The following is a 26,125-nucleotide window of genomic DNA, read 5'->3' on the forward strand; positions in this document are numbered from 1 at the left end:
TTGAATAGGGCTCAGAAGGCGAGGCTTTCACATGCCAGAGCACTGTGAAGACAGCAGGGGAAGGGAAGATGGTGATCGGGGCAGGGGCCTAACTACAGTGCTCATGCAAATACAGTGCCCCCCATCCCCATTCAGCTGGCTCAGCAGGGGAGGGCCTTGTTTACATTGAGAAAACAGGGCAGTTGCGTCAGCAGAGGGAAAGGGTGCTGGCAGGTTATCCACCAGCACTGTTCTGTTGACTGAAGCTAGGCACACTCAGACCCCTCAGTCTTACCTCATCTGACCCGGTTCGGAGCAAGGAGGCACATCGGGGCAGGCAGCAGGCACAGGGAGGGCAGTGGTTTCAGCAGGCGTTACTGAGCATGCCCAGAGCACTCACCCAGCTCAGTAGCAGCCGTTGCCTCCCGCCAGAAGTGGGTGGTGTGGATCGCTGCCCTTCAGTGGAGCAGTGCTGGTGGGTGAGGCTCGAGCAGGGCCCGCCACTGTGTGGGCTGGGCCTGTTGTCGTCCCGCCCAGGGGTCGCAGGAGGGGAGCTACTTCAGCACCAGCTCAGAGCAGCTGCGTGCAGGACTCAGTCCACTACGACGCGGCAGTCCTGGCTGGTGGCGCTGGCAGCTCCTGAATTCTGCTCCGACCCCAGCTTCACGAACCATGTGGAAGGCAGTGGCAGCAGCAGCCCGGCTGGGCAAGATCCTGCAGCACCTCTATCCCCGGCCAGCCACAGCTGCCCTCGTATCCTTCCCGAGCCAGGCTGTAGGGTGGGAAGCCGTGGGGCCAATCTCAGAGCAGGCCCTGGAGGGACCTGGTCCCACTCCCCATTACCCTCTTCGCCCCTCATGGACTCTGCGCACCTGCGTGTGTCTTTGCTGGGGGTGGGAGGCGGAACCCAGGTGTGGGATGAGGGACGTTTAGCTGCCTCTTCCCTCCCTCCTTCAGCCTTTGCTGCCTGCCCTCTACCCACACCTCTTCTTCAGCCTGGGCTGACTTCTCCCTTGTGCATGCATGTCCCCACCACCCTTCTGCCTGGGCCGCCTCCCCCCCACCTTCTGCCTGGCTGTCTTATCAGGCACCTGGGAAGGTCACAGAGATGCTGTCACTGCTTCACCCTGTCACCCTGCTTATATTAGACTGCTGGGTGGGGACCACGTCTCTTGCTGTGTACAGTGCTGAGCATGCTGTGGGGTTGGGTAAATAGCAGTGATCCTGCAGCCACTGCAGGCTGGTATCTTTGCCCTGCAATCATCTCTCCACCGTTACTTGCCGCTTGAGAATCATTGTACTGGGAATAGGGTGTTTGTCACCCTGCACATACATCCCCTGCCCTTTGCTTGCTTCCTGAAACACCTGTCCTGTAGCTGCCAGCTACCCTTTGTACCTGTTACACTTTCCTAAGGGGCTCGTAACAGTCTTCCTGCTCCTTGGGGTGTTTCCCTGTTTGAAATCCTATTGGAATTGGTTTTTAAATGCTAGACATAAAAGGTCAGGTTCTCAAAGGTGCTCCGCACCTGACTGTGCACAGAAATTGGATAGCTATGCACAGAAGTTCCTAGTTTTCTGTACGGCTACTTAATTTGCTCATATATATGCTAGTTTGTGCACATTAGTCTGGGGAAGAGAGAGGCTTAGACATGATAAGCTTTCTCTTATATTTTCAAAGAGTTTGTGGAGGGCCTAAATTCTGTGGTACTCCCGCTTTGTGGTGGATCTCAGACCATGCTGAGATCTATCTGCTCAGCGTGTGGAAACAAAAACAGAAAAAACAGAGAGGTTATATACATTCTATATCTCTTTAAGTGTCCTTTAAAAACATTTAAAAACTTCTCAAGAGGTGAATGGGAAAAGTCGGCGGTTGAGAAGCACAAGGTATAGAGGAGGTATTGAATTAGAGGAAGCTTTTATAGTGTTTTATGTGTTTCATTTAAACTTAGTGTCTCAAAGCACTGCATGAAGAGAGTTAATTATTAACTCTATTTTACAAGTATGGCAATTGAGGTACGGAAGAGTTATGTAACTCATCGATGGTAAAAATATTTCAGTTTTTGCTGCAGTTCGGCTCTAATATGCAACTAAAGTCAAAGAAAAAGCTGGTAGGTGAGCAGCATACTTTTGAGTAACAATTCGGTGAAGAGACAGTGATAGAGAGGGACATAAGTCTATCACAATTATTTTTCGTAAAAGTCAGGGAGAGCTCATGGGCAATACACAAAAAACCACAGAAGCTGTGATCTGTCCCTGAGTATTACTAAAAATAACGGGGCAGCTGGGAACTGTCCAGGGGGAAGGAGAGAGTGCAGTGGCTGGGAGCTGGGGACGGGAAGGGTGGGCACAGCGGCTGAGAGCTTGGGGGTCTAGACATGGATGGTCCAATCAGCTGCTGTGGATGGTGGGGACCTTGGATCTCAGAGCTGCCGTGGGCAGTGGTGGGACCCAAAGGGTCTGATGTCCCACTGTAGCTCTGAACTGTGGGGCCCAATGCCTACACCACTTGGGGCTCCAGGCTCCTGGGTCCCTCGCGGTGGCTCATTCACCTGCCATCCCTTGCGGCTAGTGGCAGCAGGATTCCCCTGTCACCTGCAGTGGTTAATGGATGCAGTGTCCCTCCGCAGCGTCTGAGAGCGCTGGCAACCCCTGCCATCAACTGCTGTAGGTGGTGGGGACCCTAAAGCTCAGAGCCACGTGAGCAGCAGAGGGACCCTGGAGCTCAGAGATACCCCCGTTGCCCGTGGCTTGGAGCTGCAGGGCCCATCTGTGGGCAGCCTCCAGAAACTGAAAAGGATAATTTCACAGAGGTCTCTGGAAGTTACAGAATCCTTGATCTCTGTGACTAAATCTTATCCTTAATCATGAACAATTCAGACAATCTTGAGACCGTCTGACTTAAATCTGAGCTGGTGTTGATGGACATGCAGATGTATGCATGTGTCTTTTCTGTGTAGTCAGTCCTTTAGTTCAGACTCCGTCTGCCAAATCACTTCAGGCTCCGTTCTTGCCAGATTTAAAAGCTAAGCCACGCTAGTCTTTGTCAGCACTTGGATCAGAGACAGCTGTGAACAATGCAGGTGCTCCATTAAGTGGTGTTAGTGATTTAGAATGTGACTCTTTTCTCTCCGAGTTTGTTCTGCACAAATGCTGTAGCATGCTGTTGTGGGAACAGTGTGCAGGAGATTCTGTCTTTCAGGGAGAAAAAAAAGGGATAAAACTAAGGTCGTGTCGAGCTGTGTTTATTTAAAATTAATCCCACTTCATTTTTCTTCCATAGTGGAGAAGCAATCTCCACTGTCCCGGATAAATAGCAACTGCATGTTACATAAAAGATTCCAGCGGACTGGAAAAAGGCAAATATAGTGCCCATCTATAAAAAGGGAAATAAGGACAACGGGGTATTACAGACCAAGCAGTTTAACTTCAGTACTCAGAAAGATAATGGAGCAAATAATTAAGCAATCAATTTGCAAACACCTAGAAGATAATAGGTGATGAGTAATAGTGAGCATGAATTTGTCATGAACAAATCATGTCAAACCAACCTGATAGTTTTCTTTGACAGGGTAACCAGCCTTTTGAATGGGGGAAATAGTAGATGTGGTATATCTTGACTTTAATAAGGCTTTTGGCTCTGTCTCGCATGACATCATAAACTAGGGAAACACAGCCTTGATGGAATTACTATAAGGTGGGTGCATAACTAGTTGAAAAATTGCTCCTGGAGAGTAGTTATCTGTGATTCGCAGTCAGGCTGGAAGGGCGTATCCAGTGGGTTCCGACAGGGATCAGTTCTGGGTCTGGTTCTGTTCAGTATCTTCATCAGTGATATAGATAACGGCATAGAGAGTACACTTACAAAGTTTTCAGTCGATACCAAGCTGGGAGGGCTTGCAAGTGCTTTGGAGGAGAGGATTAAAATTCAAAATGACCTTGACAAACTGGAGAAATGGTCTGAAGTAAACAGATGAAATTCAATAAGGACAAATGCAAAGTACTCCACTTGGAAGAAACAATCAGTTGCACACATACAAAGTGGGAAATGACTCCCTAGGAAAAGTACTGCAGCAGTGGTGTACCGAGTGGGCAGGAGGAGTCTCCCAGGTGCTGGCCTGGGAGGGTGGGGGAGGATCGCCAGCATGGTCCTTCACAATGCACAGGAGGCAGGTTGTGTAGGAGGCTCTGAGGGGCCCCATGGCCTCTATACATCGTGAAGGGCCAACCCAGCATCCCCTCTTCCTCATCTGGTGCCCTCAGAGCTGGGTCATGTCCGGCATTCAGAATGGTTACTAGGGAGAACCCAGCCCTGTACCCACCTGTTGAGAGTTGGTTGAACTGCCCCATGAAGTGCCTGTGAAGGGAAGGATCGGATGCTTAGATCTTGTTCTGCGTGTGGAGTGTGTGATTTTTTGGGTGGTCTGGGGTGAGGGACAGCCTGGCCCAGGTCATCCCTTACTGCAACAGCTGCTCCAAGTAAGGCATGTGTTGCTGTTTTGGTACCAGTGTGGGCCCAGGGCTGTAGAATGTTTGTGTTCAGTTATTTGGACATGCTGCCAGCATTTTCCTGAAGAATTTCCACAAGAAAAGGGAAATGATGTTTCTTAACAGTTTATACTTTTGCTTAATCTGAATGGAATTTCCATGGGACAAAGAAAAGCGCTTTTCTCAGAGCACTTTTTCCCCGCAGATTTTAAAGGCCTGCTTCACACAAAGGAGGTGTTAGACAGAGCTTCTAAAATAAAATGCTAAGGATTTTTTATAAGAATGGAAAATACTAGGCATCTAACTGAAGTTGCTTTCAATGAGGAACACTGGGGGAGTTCTATATGAGAAGGCTTTAGAAAGATGTCAATCTTTATCAGATATTAAAACAAAAATATTGAGGTCTATAGTATTAGATATTTATTAATTCAATTTAACATTTATTTAATGAATTAAATATTCCTGAAAGGAAGTGGGGAGAAAAGACATTATGTGCACTGTCCTACTGTTAAAATTAAAGAGGAATATACCGTTTGTAGCTTCTTTATGTTCTGTGTTGCATTTGGTTTTCTCTTTGAGTAATGTATGTGCAGGGTCTAGAATTGGTATGGCTTTGGGGTTATTTGCATTTGTTTTTTACAGTATTGTCAAAGCTACATGTAGGATTCAAATTACCCAAGATTTGGTTTTCTCTTGGTATTTTCAGTTTGTAGATAGTGCAAATATCATGATAAATAAAAATCCCACCTTTTTGAGCACATCAATGGCTCCCTGGGGCATACAAATGTAATCATAAATACAAAACCAAAGTACAACAGAACTTGCCAAATCCATACTTCACGGATATGCACAAAAATATAGTGATCGATCCGTAGCGCTCAGCAGTGGTCTGATAAGCAGACATGAGGCTGTAATAAAATCTCATTCGCTAGTATGTGAGACTTAACTGTTCCACAGATTAAACTGTACATCACAGAGTATTATCTTCACTAATTAAAGCTGAACTTGTTAAAATATCACAAATTGTACTTCACCTTAATTGATCTTCATTAGGCACTCATAGAGGGAGTCCTGTCCTGTGAATGCTCAGAGCTCTTCATCTCATTTAAGTCCGTGGGAGCTGAGGTTGCTCAGCATCTCAAGATCCGGCTCTAAAAGGCTGATCTTGCTGCTGTTGGGAATTTTGCATCAACTTTAGAATATGCAGGTTCTGATAACTTGTATAAGCAGGATCAGGCCCTTGGTATTCTCTCTCTATTTTGAGTTGTCGGTCTTGCAGCAAGTAGTGGGAAGGGGGAGTGGATTCTAGGGGGAAAATGGATAACAACAGTTTACAGCAAAATACATTGTTAATGATTTTAGCATGCATTATAATAAAGTATCAGCTTCTGGAATTCCAAACCAACTTTCTATGATACTCAATTTATTGTACTATTTTATTTGCCTCAATTTATGCCCTAGACAACATTTCCTACTGCAGCACAAATTGCTTCTGTTAAATACCCAATGGAGTTTCAGTAAGTGACATTTTACTGTTTTTCGAATGTTAAATTTGAAGATTAATTTCTGATCTGTATATACTCTTAATTTTTATTTCCGTATCTTGTCTTCTTGTCTTCCATAATTCACCTGTTGATTAGAAGTCCTCATATAGTTTCAAATGTTGCAAGGACACTTTCTGATCTTTTAAATTTGGCTTAACAAAGTAACTTGGAATTTGATCTTGAAAATGTGAATAATTTAACTTCAAGGGTCTGTTTAGATAAGTACTGCTTCTATGAGTAAGGATATCGAGGATATTCCACTCCCTCTTTTTGACAAGGTATTATTTTTGCCTCAAAATATCTTACATTCACAAGTAGGAAAAACAATTGTGCTGAATAATCATGTGAGTGCATTGGATGTACCCAACAGGATTACAGTACATGTGTATCTTGTGAAAACAAGAAACTTCAAGAGTTTATTTCATCTGTACATCTCTCCTCAAGGCATATTGTCTTCATCTTACCCTACATCTCGTCATGTTGTTCTACCCAAAACTGCAAGTATGGGAGGGCTGGGCCATTTCTATATATTCTATATAAACTCATGCACATCTCTGCAGTTATACACAAATATTAAATTGTAGTAAAAATTGCTGTGTGAATCATTTTTTCTACTAGAGATAAAACCTTCATGTTGAGAGAATAATTTTCTCCATTTTAGATTTTTTTTTTAACTATTTGATGTTCACAGAGCAGATCGTATAACCGCTGTGCGTGTTTGGTTATGTCTTTTGATGCTTGTTCTGATCTACATTAACTACTGAGATTCTACAGATAATTGTTGACAGAAGGAAATGAAATACATTCCGTTAACTTTCTACTCTTCCTTTCAGGTCACTGCTGAGAAAATTCTCATCTCACCCCCTCTCTATACTGGTGTGATTTTTATTGTTTATCTTTGCAGTTACACCCTGGATAATAACCTTTTAACTCCAGAGCAGAGGCACTTTTATGATGAAAATGGTTACCTACTCATTAAAAACCTGGTTTCTGGTGAAGACATTGAGCGTTTCAGGTACAGAATAGCTGTTTGGGTAGACACAATCATACTGCTATTTAGTAAAGCTATGAGGCTTTTTGAAACAGCTTGAACTTGGGTTCTTCCAAGATGGAAGCATTTTATTAACAAATAACTTATTCCGTCATTTAAACAAATTATGTCTTGGTATGTAAAATAGTAAAATGTGTGTTGAAATGGTTTCTAACTGTGTTTTTCTAGAAATGAGTTTGCAAAGATCTGTAAAAAGGAAGTGCAAGTGCCCGGCTTGATCATAATGAGGGATGTGGCCATTGCTAAGTCAGAGTTTGTCCCAGATCAAAGAACAGTTTTTAGAATTCAAGATTTTCAGGACGATGAAGAGCTCTTCAGATATTGTTCCATTCCTGAGGTAAAAGGGAAAATCCTGGTGTACATTTGTTCTATGTAATTGCCCACGTAAAGCAACTGAAATTATATCCTATAACTTTTCTTAAAACAGCAAGAGGAGTCTGTGTGAGTTCTCAGAATAACCAACTGGATTTTCAGGTGTAGATATTTAGATGCAGCTTAACATAAGGCAATGTACAGTTTAGAAAGCTTATGTTAATGCTAAAATAGCTTGAAGGAACCTTTGTGTATGTTTTTCACTGTGCCTCACATTCCTCTTCCACATCTATGTCCATGGCAATGGATGATGGAGTATGTAGTGATTTTTGGAAAAGAAATAAGTCTACTTGAAGTGCAATTGCTGTATAAATAAATCCTCTCTTTGTAATCTGATTGTACTGCACATAGCAACCGAAAACCAGGTAATGTTGCTTTTGAAGGGCAGTTATATCTTGCAGACTAATTTAGAACAGCACAGATAAATGCACAGAATGTCGTAGTTCTTCTGTCATTGCTCCAGCCAGGTATAAGATACTGAAGTATATGTGAGTTCACTTTTTCTTAGCCACTGTCATAGCAACAGATGTTGCCGCTATGCCTACACTAGGAATGCTTTGCTGGTATTGCTATACTGGTATGCCAGACCTAGCAAAGTGCTCCTAGTGTGGATGCAATTTATACTGGCAAAATTATGCTTTTGCCTCTCTTATTCCCACACCACTTGGCCCCCTTCCCGGCAAAACAAAATAAGCTATAACCAAAATATGCATTTGTGCCTGAATAACTCTGTCTATGCTAGAGACTTTTGCTAGCACAGCTCTGTCAATCGTAAATCATCTCATCATACTCTGACCAATACAGTTATGCGGGAAAAAGTTTGTAGTGTATTCTGGGCCTTCATGATATAAAGATCAGTTTTGGTTTGATTGTAATATACGTTGCAACATAAACTTCTCACGTTTTTTTCTAATATATTTCCTTCACCTTAGATCCTAAAATATGTTGAGTGCTTCACAGGGCCAGACATCATGGCCATGCAGACGCTGCTGATAAATAAACCTCCAGATTCTGGTAAGAGGCACTTGTGTGAGGAGGGAAAAGAAATTTTATTTTGTATAAAGTGGACATAGTCTGTCTATGTTTAAAAAAATATCACAAAAACCAATGAAATGAAAGCTTCTTAGATGTTAAAAAAAATTACCTTATTTTATTCAAACCAAAAGAACATTGAAAATTGAATAAGATTAATTTTGACGATGAAAATGAAGTAGTTGTTTCATTTTCTGGCTGATAGGTCCCAATTCAGCAAGGTACATGTGCCGAGCTTTAAGCATGTCAGTAGTCCCAGGAGCTGTATATGGCCTTTATCCATCTGGCCAAAGCCTTTGACGGTGTCAGCCGTGAGGCTCTGTGGACAATCTTGTCAAAGTTTGGTTGCCCAAGAAAACTTACCACCATTGTAAGACTCCTCCCTCACCAGATGACTGCTCCATCCTGTGCAGTGGCTCTACCTTTGAACCTTTTGCCATTCGACTGGGCATAAGGCAAGGTTGTGTACCGGCATCCACTCTCTTCTCCACTTCCCTAGCAACTATTAAAATGCTAATCCAAGACAGTCTGCCACAGGCCATTGGCATCCTATATCGGACTGACGGTAACCTATTCAACCTCTCTCGCCTCTGTGCTAGAATTAAAATAACATCGACAACAATAACGAAACTTCAGTACGCAGATGATTTGTGCTGTAATTGCGCATTGAAAGGAGGAGCTACATTCAGCCATCTCAGAAACTTATAAAAGTTTAGGGCTAACCCTGAACATCGGCAAAACAAAAGTTCCCCATCAGCCTGCTCCCAGTCAATCATCAGACCCAGCAAAGAAGATCTACACTGACAGAGAGGAACTGGAAAATGTAGAAGACTTTGCCTACCTTGGCAGCCATCTTTTATAGAGAGCAAACATAGATGTCGAGATTCAGCACAGAATCCATTGTGCCGGCCTTGCCGTTGGCAGACTGTCCTGCTGGGTGTTCAGTCACCACAATATCAAAATACACAATAAACTTTTAGTTTATAAAGCTGTGGTAATCCCAGCTCTCTTCTACAAGAATCAGACTTAGGTGATGCACAGAAACACCTGAAAAACCTGGAGCACCAGCACTTTCTCTGGAAGATCCTCAACATAAAGTGGAAGGATCACCGTATTAATGGAGGCCAATATCTTCAGTGTTGAAGTCCTGATTATTCAGCACCAGCTGAGGTGGAGCGGGCAGTACGTGCACATGCCTGATGCACACCTAGCAAAACAATGGCTTTACGCCCACCTCAGCAAAGGAGAAAAGAAACGGAGGCCAAAAGAATGCTTCAAAGTTATCCTCAAGACAAACATCAAGAGAAGTGGCATTGACATCACACTGAGACAGTTGCCGAAGACAAGGCTAACTGGTGAAGATTTGTCAGAGAAGGAACAACCATTTTTGAGGAAAATCGCCTCACCCTGGTTGCAGAAAAACGCCTGAAAAGAAAGGACAGACAACAGTCATTCAGGAATCGTGGGCAAGCCTAGCCTTCCTCCACCAACTGCAACGTCTACTAATGAGTCTGCGGCTCAGGGGTCAGACTCCTCAGGCACCAAAGCACCCATATAAAATAAATCCTGTGAGAGATCATCCTTGACTCAAGGGATCACCGCCGCCGCGTCTCACTGAAGTAGTTTGAGCTACTCACATGCTTAAAGTTAGACATCTGCAGAATACCTTGTGGACTGGGGCTTTGTACATTAGCTTAATGCTGCAGTGTTTGCAACCCAAATGTTGTGGGGAAATGTTAAGAATAAAAACTGTTTTTATTGGATTTTAAAAATGACATTTTTTCTGTTTGTAGATTTTCACATTATGTAAATTTTCGAGTCTAAATCAGATAGTTCTTCTTTGAGCAAGTTTTACTTTTCAAGGAGTTTATAACATAGTCATATTCTGCCACCAGAGTTGAAGATTTTATAAAACGGCATCTTGATTCAGGAATAAATCTTTAACTTATTCAGAAAATAGCCTTTAACCATTTTAAGTTTTATACACAAGTTTATTGGTTTCAGATATTCACCTTTAACTAGAAAATGTCATGGCTTTGGTTGCATTTTTAATCTCTCTGTGACTTTGGCCTTTGAAATACTTTTTTCAAAATGAGGGAGCCCAAAGTTAGGCTTCCATGTCCATATTTAGGCATCTAAATTAGGGCTTGATCTTGCAAATGGATATACTGGCCGTATCCCAGCACACACAGAGAACACCAGTATAGTGAATGTATGGCTCTGTTTGTAGGATCTAGCCCAGGGGTTCTCAAACTTTTTTCTTCTGGGACCCCCACTGAAAATATTTCAGGATGTGATGACCCCCCCAGTGCCATGCCACCCTTACATCTGTGCTGCTGCTGGGAGCGGCCCTGCCTTCAGAGCACCCAGCCAGCAGCCGCTGCTCTCCACTCACCCACCTCTGAAGGACTCTGGCTTAGTTCCTGCATACCATCAACCCTCCCATCCTGGTTTAAAAATGCAGAAGAGCTACAGAATATGAGTGTAGATACATAGTAGGGGACAGTTGGTTGATAGTCTTGGTCCGATGTTATTTAAACAACACAAAGTACAACAAAGAAAAGTGTGGCGAGGGACACCTGTTCTGCCCCTCTGCATGTCCTGCACTCTCTTTGGCTACACTGGTGGTCAGGCTAGGTGGGATCAGGGGGGCCCGGTCCCACCCTCTACCCCGATCCCCGACCCAGGGTCCCTGCGAGGAGTAGCCTCAAACTGCTTAGTCCATGAGAGCTATTACCTTCCCTGGGTTACCTGTCCTTGGCCCCACTGCTCGCGGTCTGCTTCCTGGAACTGAGACGAGGGTTTTTCTGCCTTCCTCATCTTGGGTCTCTCTGTCTTTGTGATCCTCCCCTGTTTGGGTGAGGTCACCCCAGCTCAACTCCTTCGCTCAGTTGTCTGAGCAGCCGGGTCCTCCTTCAGGTCTCTGTGCCTTTGACCCTCAGCCCTTCCAGGACAGGCTTCTCCCTAACTCCTGTATCTTTGGTGTTGTGGCAGCAACAGCAATGGCTCTAAGCTCTGTAGCCGCACCACTCCGCTCTGCTACTCCTCTCAACTCTCTTTCAGCTGCCCCTGTCTCCCTGACAGGGAGGCTCTTAACTGCTGGAGCAAGCTCCTTAATTGGCCTGAGGTGGCCTAATTGGCCTAATTGACCTGGAGTAACCCTAGCTGAATCACCCAAGGAACAAGGATTTGTTGATTCTGGGGCTAATATATATATCTTCCAATACTCTCTTGTAGCCATCAGGTCTGGCCTTGTCACAAAAGTTAATAAAACTAAAAAGCAGCAAAGGGAGAAGTGACCTGTTGGAAATATAATGGATTTCAATGTTTTTTCTGATGTGCCCTGAATGCAGCTGTTCTTTTGATCAAATGCAGAACAAAACTAGTTCTTGCAGCATGCCCTGTCCCCTTAATTGAATTGAACAGTGAGAAATCTCTATTTAGTTTAAAAGAGTTGAATTTTTTTCCTGATTCAAACTCGTGTCTTTTTATTCCAGGCAAGAAGACCTCTCGCCATCCCATGCATCAGGATTTGCACTTCCTTCCATTCCGGCCTGCAGATCTCATGGTGTGTTCCTGGACTGCCATGGAGCGGATAGATCGCAGCAATGGCTGCTTGGCTGTTTTACCAGGAACCCACAAGGGTTCCCTGAAGCGACATGATTACCCTGACTGGGAGGTAAAACTGCATGTGGGATTAAATGTGATCTGGATTTTGGAATGGGGGGAGGGAATACTCAAGTCCATGGAGCCAGATGCAATGCATTTGAGTGTGCTGAGGGAGTTGGCTGATGTGATTTCAGAGCTGTTGGCTATTATCTTTGAAAGCTTGTGGCAATTGCGGGAGGTCCCTGATGATTGGAAAAAGGCAAATATAGTACCCATCTTCAAGAAAGGGAAGAAAGGGGATGCAGGGAACTACAAACCGGTCAGCCTCACCTCAGTCCCTGGAAAAATGATGGAGCAGGTCCTCAAGGAATCCATTTTAAGGCACTTAGAAGAGAGGAAGGTGATAAGGAACAGTCAACATGGATTCACCAAGGGCAAGTCATGCCTGACCAACCTGATTGCCTTCTATGAAGAGGTGACTGGCTCTGTGGATGTGGGGAAAGCGATGGACATGATATACCTTGACTTTAGCAAAGCTTTTTATATGGTCTCCCACAGTATTCTTATCAGCAAGTTAAAGAAGTATGGGTTGGATGAATGGACTATAAAACGGATAAAGAGATGGCTAGATCATTGGGCTCAACAGCTAGTGATCAATGACTCGATGTCTAGCTGGCAGCCGGTCACAAGCGGAGTGCCCCAGGGGTCGGTCAAAATCTTCATTAATGATCTGGAGGGTGGGATAGATTGCACCCTCAGCAAGTTTTCAATGACACAAAGCTAGGGGAAGTGGTAGATACTCTGGATGGTAGGGATAGGATACAGAGTGACCTAGACAAATTGGAGGATTGGGCCAAAAGAAATATGATGAGATTCAACAAGGACAAGTGCGGAGTCCTGCACTTAGGAAGGAAGAATCCCATGCACAGCTACAGACTGGGGACCAACGAGCTAGGCAGCAGTTCTGCAGAATAAGACCTGAGGGTTACAGTGGATAAGAAGCTGGATATGAGTCAGCAGTGTGCCCTTGTTGCCAAGACGGCTAATAGCATATTGGGATGAATTAGTAGGAGCATTGCCAGCAGATCGAGGGAAATGATTATTCCCCTCTATTTGGCATTGGTGAGGCCGCATTTGGACTACTGTGTTCAGTTTTGGCCCAACACTACAAAAAGGATGTGGACAAGTTGGAGAGAGTCCAGCAGAGGGCAACAAAAATGATTAGTGGGCTGGAGCACAAGACTTATGAGGAGAGGCTGAGGGAACTAGTCTGCAGAAGAGAAGAATGAGGGGGGATTTGATAGCAGCCTTTAACTACCTGAAAGGGGGTTCCAGGGAGGATGGAGCTAGGCTGTTCTCAGTGGTAGTAGATGACAGAACAAGGAGCAATAGTCTCAAGTTGCAGTGACGGAGGTCTAGGTTGGATATTGATATTAGAAATAACCAAACAGGTTGTCCCTGGTGTGGATTGGGGAGACGGAACCCTTTATTGCCTGCTCGTTTCACCTCGACACCGCAAGTGAGGGGGTTACTTTACAATCCTTTTATCCATAACAGTGTATAAATGTATACATTTTCAGCAACTCCCCATAGACCTTTATTTGGTGAAATTGACACCTGTAAAATGAATATTAATAACTCCATGATGAATACAATTATACCTGCCCCTGTTTGTTGTTTACAGGATTACCATAGAGAGGGGAGGCACATCACCTTAAAACCTATTAATTTTACACTAACGTTCTTTGAAGTAAAGACATGCCGGGAGGGAAGAAAGATAATGCTTTCTTCCCACCCTGGCCTTGTGCAGGAGTGGCGATAGTTATTTTGTTAGGCTCATCCCCTGCGCAGATGGCCAGGAAGGGAGGAAAAGAAGAGAGATGATAGACTCTAACTAGAATTCACACCAATTAACAGAAACAGGGTTTGCCCTTGCCATGACCCCGTTCCCTGTAACTTAGTCCTGACCATTTGTCCAGATTTTAACTCTTTACTCTCCTACACTTTTGACTGAGCTCCAGGGGTCCAAGTCAGCTGGCATGGGCCAGCCATGGGTTTTTAATTTCAGTGCCGACATATCCTTAGCAACTGATGTAGATTTGGTCTTTGAGGCGTGAGAAGATTTAAAGGCTAATAGGCAGATTCTTAGGTCGGCATATTGCATGCTTCGGATTCTTATCTGAAAGAAAGCTGAACGGTGCAGATTTTTATTCACACTAAGACATGATAGTAGTTTTAATATCATAATTATCCCATAATATAAACTCTTGTGTTTCTAGAGTGGTGTAAACAAGATGTTCCATGGGGTGCTTGATTACAACAGAAAACTTTCCAGGCTTCATCTTGTTATGGAGAAGGGAGACACAGTATTCTTCCATCCCTTGCTGATTCATGGCTCTGGAATGAACAGAACTCAAGGCTTCCGGAAGGTAGAAAACCATTTCAAATTACAGTCATTGAACATGTTTCAGAGCAGATTGCATAACTCTAAACCCCCCACATCCAAACTTAATCTCTTGCATACTAGTAGACTTTTTTAATCCTATTATTTGTTTTGGGTTTTATAGATTTCTGATGTAATTTTGTTGTAATTATACTTACATCTAGGACAATTTCTTTTGGAAAAAATATGTAACCGAGTTACATGGGGAAGGTGTATGTTGCAGCACTGGTGCATGGAAGTGCTTATGCATACACATTCCTTAATCAGGACTATAAAAAAACATGTTGGTGGACAGTTTTGGATCTTTATTGTTTATTTGTCTTGGCATGAGACCTCGTCCTCTGTGCAGACTAGCCGGGAATGAAGTTTTTGTCATTCCCTTTTCTGAGTACCGGAAGCTGATGTAATCTGATTATTTACAATATCATTTAATTATGAATTACCTGGTATGATAACATAGCACTTTACAGAAAAAGTGAATGGAGTTACCCTGATTCCACACCACTGTAACTGAGAGTAGAATCAGGCAAAGAACTTAGACTATAAGGGCCTGATCCTGCAATTCTTGATTGTAAAAATCTCCTTCTACTAGATTCTCATCTTGTGTACATTAGCACAGCTGTACTGAAGACAGTGGGATTGTGCTGATGTATACTTGTTATGAATCTAGACTATTGACTTTATCCTTAGTGAAATGGAGCATTTGTCCTAAATTTTGTTTTTATAAAAACATAAACAAGAACCCTTATAACACTGTATACCTTCCATTGACCTGCCACAGGGATAAATGAGAAGGAAGAGTAACATGCAATGTGATAGCTTTGTTGGTCCCAGAGTTTTAGACATATGATGGGTGAGGTGGTATCATTTATTGCAGTGGTTCTCAACCAGGTGTACTGGTAGCCCTGGGCATAAGCAGACATCTTCCAAGGAGTACGTCAACTCATCTAGAAATTTGCCTAGCTTTACAACAGGCTGCATAAAAAGCTCAAGCAAAGTCAATACAAACTAAAATTTCCTACAGATAATGACTTACTTATACTGCTCTACATACAATTTTTATATTCCAATTGATTTATTTTATAATTATATGGCAAAAATGAGAAAGTAAGCAATTTTTAAGTAATAGTGTGCTGTGACACTTTTATATTTTTATGTCTGATTTTGTAACCAAGTAGTTTTGTTATACTTATGAAATGAACAGCAAGATCTTATGCAGGGGAGAAGGCAATATGCCGTGTTTATTATGAATACAGAAAATATTTTAAAAAGCATTTGCCTAAACACACACACACACACACACGCACACACACACAGAGTCCTCCAGGAGGGATATAATTACCAGCCTCTGTGTTCCTCGAGCTGAATCATTGGCCAGTGGAATTGGACACGAGGATGGAGCTGGGTTCTGTCGGTCGTGACACGATGCTCCTTAGAGTTTGCAAAATAAACCCAAAGTCCTTGTTTCTTCACCCCATTTTTATAGTTATCCATCCCCATTCAGGTCTATGGATTTCGCCATGTCAGGTTGCTTTTCGTATGATGCACTCATCAGTTAACTTTGATGTTGCGAGTGTGACAGCTTTCTATTATCCTTTCATTCCTGCCTCACACTTTGTCTTGGTCCTGTCCTTGGGTGTTAACTCCTCTATGTTCCGAGGTTATCTTGATCTTCAGCCATCTGGGTTGTAAAAGTTCTTTAAACAAAGCATCTTCTTTCCCTCCTGCTCTTGGAGACTGAAAACCACTGCTTCCTTATCTTATCTCTTGCAAACTAAAACTGCATACACTCCTCAATCATACAGACTGACTTCTTTTAAAACAATTACATTCTTGTTTCATCTAGCTAATATATCTGGTAAAACTGATACATATATTACAGCAGAATCCTTATACCACTATAACAACATTAATACAGATCTTAATTCCACTAACGTTTTTACCTTGAGCCTTATTTACCATTATTGTCCCGTGATTTACATATCAACCACATTCCTGGTACGCATTAGACACTTACTAATTACAACATCAAAGTTTCAGGATGTTCCCAAACATTCATACATGGGTCCTAACAAACAGGGCCCCAATGTGTCACAACGTGCTAAATCACAGACATATTTTTAAATATATTTACCTGCAAAGTACAAGTCTGCTTTGCCTTTGAATCCTGCATTATTCGTTTATACGGTAGTATTTTGAGTGTTAATGTGGGAACAGTTGCTTGTTTTAGTGAGGAGCTTCTCGGGTTTTATGCATTTCACCATACTTCACGTCTGTTTTAATCAGATTTTAAACTTTCTCTGAAGAACAATGCTTAGCACTTATTTTTAATCTTAAATTCATGCCTGTAAATGCTTTGACTAATCCTCACAGCATCCTCTATTCCCATAAGGAAGCAGAAGTAGAGAGGTTGCGTGACTTGCCTGGGGCAAGAGTGCAATGGCATCAGAACATTGAAACTTAGACTTTCTGGCTCAGTTCTGTGCTCAGCCCATCTCTCATTCCCCATGCTGGGTTGTCAGTTGGCACCACTCTTAACTTTCACAAAGCAATCATGATAAACAATCCTTCCTCACTTGTTTAATTATCTAACGTGAAAAGTATGAAAGTTGCTATTTGCAATTGCTATTGGTTCCCTGAATTCTCTTTTAAATCTGTTCTCTCTCTGCTTTCTGTGTGGTGCATAAATGGTAGCATTTCATGCCTGTGTTACGTTCTTTGCCAGCAGTAGATGGACTTTGAGAAACCCAGTGTGCTTTTTGAATGGTAGAGAAGGTAAAAGCAATTGAAAATGTGTTATGGAGGCATAATATAATGTGTACAAGAAAATGAGAATGCATGTTTTTTCTGACTGTCATCTGGCTTGCTTCATTTGCAATATACGGTTGATGGTTTTTTTGGTTTGGGTTCAATAATTTCAATGTAGTGCTTTTCTTGTATCTCTTCCTGTTGCTGCCTTTCTTGATTGCCTTTTTATGCATAATGCAATTCATAGAAATCTCATAGATGTCTTTATCTTTTTTATTATCGTCAATATTTTTGTTTGACTTTGTCATTTGTTGTTGTATTATAATTCTTTAATTTGTGCATGGCCTGTGGATTTGTTGTTGATGCTGTGTCTTGTTTTTATTTAAATATGTAGGTAAGTAGAGGAAAATTGCAGCATCTGGTATCTTCGGAAATAAACAGTGTGTTCTGGTCTGTTTAATAAGCTCTTTTGTCTTTGCTCATTTCTTTTAGGATGCTTGTATGAGATGAGGGCGTCTTGTTAAAGGAGAAAGAACTAATCTTTGAATGGCAGAGAAAAAATGTGTGCCTGAGTGTTGTGTTGTATTGTGTTCCCTGATCAGGAACCATGATCCTCACACATTTGCATTTGATTTTTTTTGTTTGAATTTATACAAATACTGCACCAAACATTCATTTATAACAAATTCATTAATGTCATACGAAATATCATCATTTGAATACACTGAAGTTTAACACAATGTAGCTAATATCTTAGCCTATTTTCAACCTATTAACCTAAATATTTCTATTTTGTAATGTTAAAATAATTTGTTTTAAAATCCAGTGCTTATGCAATGGATGAGAGCGCCGATCAAATCAGCTCTTTAAATACTCCTCACTGTTACCTAAGAACCAATCTGGATTCAGATATCTCTATCCTGGTGTAATTTTGGTCTGCTATTAATGTAACTCCTCTGCAAACTCACGGCTTTACTGGGTGGAAAAGACCAATTGCATCATCTAGTCCTTTCCCCTTGTAGGAGCAATACTGTACATTTGCTAGTCCTTTGTCTAGTTTATTAAATGTCTGACGTGACTGGACTTTCACTCCTTCCCATGGGAGGCTATTGTGGGGTCTAATAGGTCTCACTGCTCAGAAAACTTTCCTGATGTTTAGCCTACATTCCCCTCGTTAATTCATGCCATTACTTCGTATTGTCATCTTAAGTAATTCTTCTCTCCTCGTTACTTGTGCTTCAAATAATAAGACTTGTGTGTGCATGTGTTTGAAGAATTGACAGTAATTAGCAGCATGTCCTGTATTGAAATGAAAGCACTTTGGAGGAAAATGCCCCCTATCCCTTAAAGACATATAATATTCTGATTAGAAGCAAAGGCATTTTAACTGTGGAATGGTAGGTGCTGGGATAGCAATAATCTCCGTGGACAGTGAATTCATTTGAAACTGGTTGTGTGGGGTTAAGTAACTTACTCTTCTCCTTACTTGAGCCCTTTCACATTTTTAAACAGCTGGGGAGGGGTTTGGCATATGTAGGAGGAGGCTGAGTAGTTGACTCCCAGGCAGGGAGTTGTACAGAAAGAAAATATATTATATCAAATAAAAATTGGGAGAATGGGGGTGCTCATCATAATTATCACGTGGCATAGTATCTTTAGTATATTGAAATACAGTTGTTTTGAAATCATTGTTTTCTTTCAAAAATGAAAATGTTTTTTGAAATACAGATTAAACTACAGCAAAAACCAGGTATCATGGCTGCATTGTGGCATTATTTGTACATATTAGAAACTCTGGTGACAGGTGGTATAGAAAACACTTATGACAGAAAGGTTGTGGGTCACGGTGATTGATCTCAGTCTGTCAATTTCATGATCCTTTTAATAGGTCGCCTTAAAGTTATTTCATAAATAGTTAAAATAGGCTTAACCTGCAAACATGGAGACCATTTTTCTGTGGCATCTTTGTGCCTGATCCAAAGCCCATGGAATTGAGCCAGTTGAGCCCTCTTCAGTTAGTGGGAGTCTTTCCGTTGACCTTAGTAGGCTTTGGATCAGGCATTTTCTAACTACCTTCATGGGATCTTTGTGATGACATCTGACAGTAACTCCTTACAGACAGAATTCCCTAGTGGACTTGACTCTTTACTGCTTTGTGCATGTCCCTTAGTTGACAGCAGATGGAGCTCTGGCCGTGAAAGAGCTACAGATTCTGTGACAGATTCCCAGTTAAGTTTGAGTTAAACTTTTCATTTCAGGAAAACACCCTCAAGTGAATGTTACAGGATTCTGTAAAAAATCATTTTAGCTAGAAATTCAGGATTAAATTACCACTTTCCTTAAGAAGGTGGAAAGACACAGCTAAAATCATCTAAATAATCTAAACTCAGCCCTTCTGTGACCTGTAAGCCACCAGCGTTAGACACAGTGACAAAACACCCATTGACTTCAGTGGGAGCTGGATCAGGCCCAACCTGAGCCTTGAATTGCTTGGCCAACCACAGACCCAGGTGTGGGTCAAGCCCTCATAGATGCTAGGAGAGAATTACTCTGGGCTATCCCAGAAGTTTTTCCTCGAAAAACTGACTGGACATGCATTCATAATTGTAAACAAAAACAGGTGAAGAATAATATGACTATTTAAACCGATTACAACTTGTCTTTGAACAGCATTCTGGCATTCAAGAACCCCTTACTCATGTGCCGGAAGCCCTTTCTGCGGCTTTTGTACAAGGTTTAGACCCTAAAATCCAAACTCAACTCAAAACTATCACAGTGTCATGGCAAACTAAAACCCCTTCTGAACTAGCGGCCACTGCAAAACATTGCGCCACAAATGTCAAAGAAGGAAGGCATGGAAACTAAATTAATGGCCCTGCAGCTCCAAAATTTGCAGTATAATTCCCAAATCCCAAGGGGACAGGTTCGAGGCCAGCCCCACAGGGGATATTGTCAGGGACGAGGTCAGGGTAGAGGAATATTTCCTCCATGACTGTCAACTCAGACCAGTTCCTATCCCGCCCCCTCATCCATGGGAGCCTGCCATAACTGTGGTCTTCAGGGCCATTGGAAGAACAAATGTCCTCATCGTCCCTATTGCGAACATTATCCTCCTTTTCCCCCACAAGGGCAATCAGAATTCTACCCACCTTTCTCCCAGCATCTTGACTCGAACGGTCCTCCTCAGGCATGATGGGAAAGAAGGGAAGAAGAAGAAATACCATCCCCTCTGCTGGGCACAACCCCTGGTGAACTCTTTATTCTGTGCACTGTTAATGGCATTTCTGCCCTTTTCCTTGTAGACACCGGTGCTTTCTGGTCTACACTCAAGCAGGCAGACTTTCCCCAAGTCTCCCTGTCTCAGGAAACTGTTAAAGCTGTTGGGATTTCAAATTCTCCTATTTCTCATCCCATCACAAAGTCTTTGTCTATTTCTATAGGTTCACTCACCGATGAGCATATCTTTCTCTATAGCCCTGTGTCTCCGGTGAACCTATTGGGTAGGGACTTTCTTAATAAGCATAACTGTGAGTTGTACTGTTCCCAAGAAGGTCTTAAGCTTGATTTAGCTTCCACTGAGGATCCTACTGTACTACTTCTTCTATCCACTTCTGCCGAACCAAAGGACTCCAAGAACTCTCCTGATCCCCTTGAAAACCTTTTGGAGAAGCAACAATATCTTCCCTCCCACCTTCCTTATGATTGGCACATTCGAATGAGGTAGGATGTATTTTAACCGCTAAACCTGTTGTTATTACTTTGGAGCCTTCTAAACCCCTTCCCTGCAGGCCTCAGTATCCTCTCAGTAAAGAAGCAGAGCAAGGCATTGCCCCAGTTTTTTCCTCTCTTTTACAACAGGGCATTATCATTCATACCACTAGTCCTTGCAATACTCCTATACTGCCTGCTAAAAAGCCCAAGAAAAATGCATGGAGGTTTGGTCAAGATCTCTGACCCATAAACCAGGTCATAATTCCCAGCTTTCCTATAGTACCTAACCCAACGACCATTTTGTCCTCAATAGCTCCGTCAGCCACCCTTTTTACCGTGGCTGACCTTTGTTCCGCCTTTTTCTCAGTTCCCATTTCTCCTGAGTCCCAATTTCTATTTGCTTTTACTTACAAAGGCAGACAGTTCACTTGGACCCGTTTACCACAGGGTTACACCGAATCACCCTCCCTTTTTTCACAAGCTCTCAAACAAGATTTGGCTGACCTCTCTTTACCTGGAAACTCTGTTTTAATACAGTATGTTGATGATTTATTTTTAGCCTCTCCTTCAAAGGAAACCTGTCTTTCAGACTCACTTTACCTCCTCTCAGCATTGGCTCATAAGGGACATAAAGTGTCCAAGGACAAACTCCAATTTTGTCGCCAGGAGGTCACTTACTTAGGGCAGGTTATTGGCCCAAATTCTAGAAAAATTTGCCCCAGCCACATTAAAGCGCTTCTCTTGGTCCTCCAACCCACTTCGATGTCTCAAGTTAAATCCTTTTTGGGCATGGCTGGATATTCCTGACAGTGGATTCCTGATTATGCCCTTATTTCAAAACTCTTACAAATTCTTCTTTCAGACTCCTCACAACCTTTTGCTTGGACACCAGAGTCAGAAGCTCAACTGTCTCTTTTTTTTGACTGAAGTTGTATTTTTCCATTTTAACAATGAGCTATGCGCATGCCTTCTTTTGTAACCAAATACGGGGAGTTCCTTATGCAGCTGTATACGTGACACTGTTTGCATAACTCGCCGTTATTTCTTCTTTTTATTACGCATGCTTAATGCATTTTGCTGTATAACAATGACTTGGTAATAAGTCTGAATAAAAACCCTCACACGACACGGATTGGAGGCGCAGTTCGGCTAAAACTGTTGCCCCAAGTAATTACCTTGTTAATAAAGGTCTTTTCCTTGCTCACCCAAACAGAAGTGAAGACTGTCTTTTCTTCTACATAACCTAAATGAAGTTGCTGTCAGTGTAGAGCGCCTATGGAGCTCTGAATGAGAAGACTTTATGAAGATGTCAATCTTTATCAGATATCAAAACAAATATCGATGTCTGTAGTGTTAGATACTTGTTGATTCAGTTTAACATATTTATTTCATGAATTAAATAGAAAAGACATTATGTGCACTGTCCTATTGTTAAAATTAAAGATAAACATACTGTTTGTAGCTTCTTTATGTTCTGTGTTGCATTTGGTTTTCTCTCTGAGTAATGTATGTGCAGGGTCTAGAATTGGTATGGCTTTGGGGTTATTTGCATTTGTGTTTTGCAGGATTTTCAAAGCCACACATAGGGTTGAAATTACCCAAGATTTGGCTTTTCTATTGGTATTTCACTTTGCAGTTGGTGCAAGTATAAACTTAGTTGGAAGGGGGAGTGGATTCTAGGGAAAAAATGGACAACAATAATCCACAGCAAAATACTTTCTTGTAATCCGGGTTAAATCATTAAAAATGTATCAGATTCTGGAATTCCAAACCAACTTCATATCTGATACTCAAATTATTGTAGTATTTTTCTTGTCTCAAGTTATGCCCCAGACAACATTTCCTACTGCAGAAAAAATTGCTTCTGTTAAATACCCAATGGAGTTTCAGTAAGTGACATTTTATTGTTTTTCTAATATTAAATTTAAAGATTTATTTCTGATCTGTATACACTCTTAATTCTTATTTCCATATCCTGTCTTCTAATCAACAGGTGAATTATAGAAGTCCTCACAGAGTTTCAAATGTTGCAAGGACACTTTCTGCTCTTTTAAATTTGGCTTAACAAAGTAACTTGGAGCTTGATCTTGAAAATGTGACTAGTCTGACTTCAAGGGTCTCTTTACATAAGTTCTGCTTCTATGAGTAAGGATACTGAGGATGAGACCCCTCCTTTCCACTCCCCCTTTTTGACAACGTATAATTTTTGCCTCAAAATACCTTGAATTCTCAAATAGGAAAAACAATTGTGGTTAATAATCATGTAATGCATTGGATGTACTCAACAGAATTGCAATACATGTGTATCTTGTGAAAAAAAGCATATTGTGTGCATCTTACCCTACATCTTGTCATGTTGTTCTACCCAAAATCGCAAACTTCTGAGGGCTGAGCCCTTTCCGTATATTCTATATGAACTGTTATGCACCTCTCTGGAGTTTTATATACAAACATTAACTCATAATAAAAATTGCTGTGTGGATAATTTTTTATATTGGAGATAAAACCTTGATGTTGAGAGTTTAATTTTCTCCCTTTCAGATTATTGTTTCTGTCTATTTGATGTTCACAAGGCAGGTCGTAAGACCACTGTTGGGTGGGTTTGGTTATGTCTTTTGAGGCTTGTTCTGATCTACATTAACTTCTGAGATTCTGCAAATAATTATTGACAGAAGGAAATTAAATACATCGTGTTAGCTTAGTACTCTTCATTTCAGGTCACTGCTGAGAAAATTGCCATCAGACTGCTCTTCGTTTAGTCATCTCTCCCTGCCCCTGTTCTCCTCCCTATAATATATACATGTGTAATTTCTCTTGTTTATCTTTGCAGTTCTCCCTGGATAACCTTTTAACTCCAGAATAGAGTTTTATGATGAAAATGGTTACCTACTCATTAAAAACCTGTTTTCTGGTGAAGACATTGAGTGTTTCAGGTAAAGAACAGTTGATTGGCTAGACACAATCATAGTGCTATTTAGTAAAGCTATGAGGCTTTTTGAAACAGCATGAACCTGGGATCTCCCAAGATGGAAACCTTTTATTTACAAATAACCTTCTTCTTCATTTCAACAAAATGTTTCAGTATTGTAAAACAATAGAATGTTTGTTGAAATGGTTTCTAACTGTGTTTTTTCTAGAAACGAGTTTGCAAAGATCTGTAAAAAGGAGGTGCAAGTGCCTGACTTACTCATAATGAGGGATGTGGCCATTGCTAAATCAGAGTTTGTCCCAGATCAAAAAGCAGTTACTAAAATACAGGATTTTCAGGAAGAAGAACAGCTCTTTGTACCTGAGGCATGGTACAATGCCAAAGTCTGGTGTACATTTATTTTAAGTAATTGCCCATGTAAAGCAACTGAAATGATTTCTTATAATTTTTCTTAAAAGAGCAATAAAAGTCTGCGTCAGTTCTCAGAATAATAAACTGGAATTTCATGTGTAAATATTTAGATGCAGCTTAACAAAAGGCAATGTACCTTTAGAAAGCATACTTTGTTCTTCGAGTGCTGGCTCATGTCCATTCCTTATTAGGTACATGCGTGCCACTTGCACTGGTGCCAGAGAATTTCTCATCGGTGCTATCCATAAGGCCGGCTCTTGTGCCCTCTGGGGCCATGCACATATGCACTGGTATATAGGACACCACCAGCCCCTCTCTCTCTCAGTTCCTTCTTACCACCTGTGATGATCCTGGAACGACCTATTGCTGTGGCAAGCTCTTACAACCCAGTGGTTTTCCGTTTTCACTTTATTGTATATAGTTCAAGTTAGTTAGTTGTTAAGCATTAGTTTTTCTTAGACAGTGTAGGGTTTGATGATGCAGCCTGTGATGGTGCATATCCCAGTCCACAGTTTCAAGCTGTGTGTTTTGTGTAAGAAGCCTATGTCATTCAATGACCCTCAGCAGAGCTGCCTAAAGTGCTTGAGAGAGACTCATGTGTGAGACAAGTGCAGGATCTGTAAAGGGTTCATGCTTTGCACTAAACAAGACCAGGAGACCAGACCGGGAGCACTCTTAATGGAGTCAGCACTTAGACCTTCCTCAGAGCTGAGCCGACTGGACTTGGCACCTCACAGCTGAACTTTGTGACTTTGTCCTGACCCACAACTACTTCAGATTTGGGACCAATCTATACCTCCAAGTCAGTGGCACAGCTATGGGCACCCTCATGGCCCCACAGTATGCCAACATTTTTATGGCTGACCTCGAACAACGCTTCCTCAAAACTCGTCCCCTAACACCTCTGCTTTACTTACGCTACGTTGATGACATTTTCATCATCTGGACCCATGGGAAAGAGTCCCTTGAAGATTTTCACTGGGATTTTAATAATTTCCATCCCACTATCAACCTCAATCTGGACCAATTCACACAAGAAATCCATTACAATACACTGGACACTACAATAAAAATAAAGGATGGGCACATTAATACCACCCTATACTGAAAACCAACTGACCACAATGCATATCTTCATGCCTCCAGCTTCCACCCTGGGACCCATTACACCATCCATTGTCTACAGCCAAGCCTTAAGATACAACCGGATTTGTTCTGATCCCTTCGACAGAGACAAACACCTACAGGATCTCTATGAAACATTCCTAACACTACAATACCCACCTGGAGAAGTAAAGAAACAAATTGACAGAGCCAGACGGGTACCCAGAAGTCACCTACTACAGGACAGACCCAACAAAGAAAACAAAAGAACCCCACTGGCCATCACCTACAGTCTCCAGCTAAAAGCTCTCCAACACATCATTAAAGATCTACAACCTATCCTAGCAGATGATCCATCTCTCGCGCAGGCAGTGGGCGGTAGACCCATCCTGGCCTACAGACAGCCCCCCAACCTGAAGCAAATACTCACCAGCAACCATACACCCTACCAAAGATCCTACCCAGGAACCTATCCCTGCAACAAACCCCGTTGTCAGCTCTGCCCACACATCGTCTCTAATGACATCATCACTGGTCCTAACCACATCAATCATACCATCAGGGGCTCATTCACCTGCATATCCACTAATGTTATATATGCCATCATGTGCCAGCAATGCCCCTCTGCCATGTACATTGGCCAAACTGGACTATCACTATGCACAAGGATAAATGGACACAAATCAGACATAAAAAATAATAACATC

The 26,125-nt window shown here is 42.0% G+C and overlaps 1 protein-coding gene across 1 annotated transcript; it reads left to right on the forward strand.

Moving 5' to 3' along the window:
* Positions 1-651: 651 nt before the first annotated feature.
* LOC137164010 (phytanoyl-CoA dioxygenase, peroxisomal-like) lies at positions 652-17,773 on the forward strand. Its single transcript, XM_067564603.1, has 8 exons — positions 652-732; positions 5,926-5,981; positions 6,913-7,023; positions 7,228-7,396; positions 8,364-8,445; positions 11,961-12,142; positions 14,352-14,501; positions 17,756-17,773. The coding sequence occupies exons 1-8, from the start codon at positions 652-654 to the stop codon at positions 17,771-17,773; spliced, it is 849 nt and encodes a 282-aa protein (XP_067420704.1).
* Positions 17,774-26,125: the final 8,352 nt, after the last annotated feature.

This window comes from Emydura macquarii, unplaced genomic scaffold (genome assembly GCF_026122565.2).
Source record: "Emydura macquarii macquarii isolate MOO-44397 ecotype Brisbane River unplaced genomic scaffold, CSIRO-AGI_Emac_v2 contig_2636, whole genome shotgun sequence".
Classification (NCBI taxonomy): domain Eukaryota; kingdom Metazoa; phylum Chordata; order Testudines; family Chelidae; genus Emydura; species Emydura macquarii.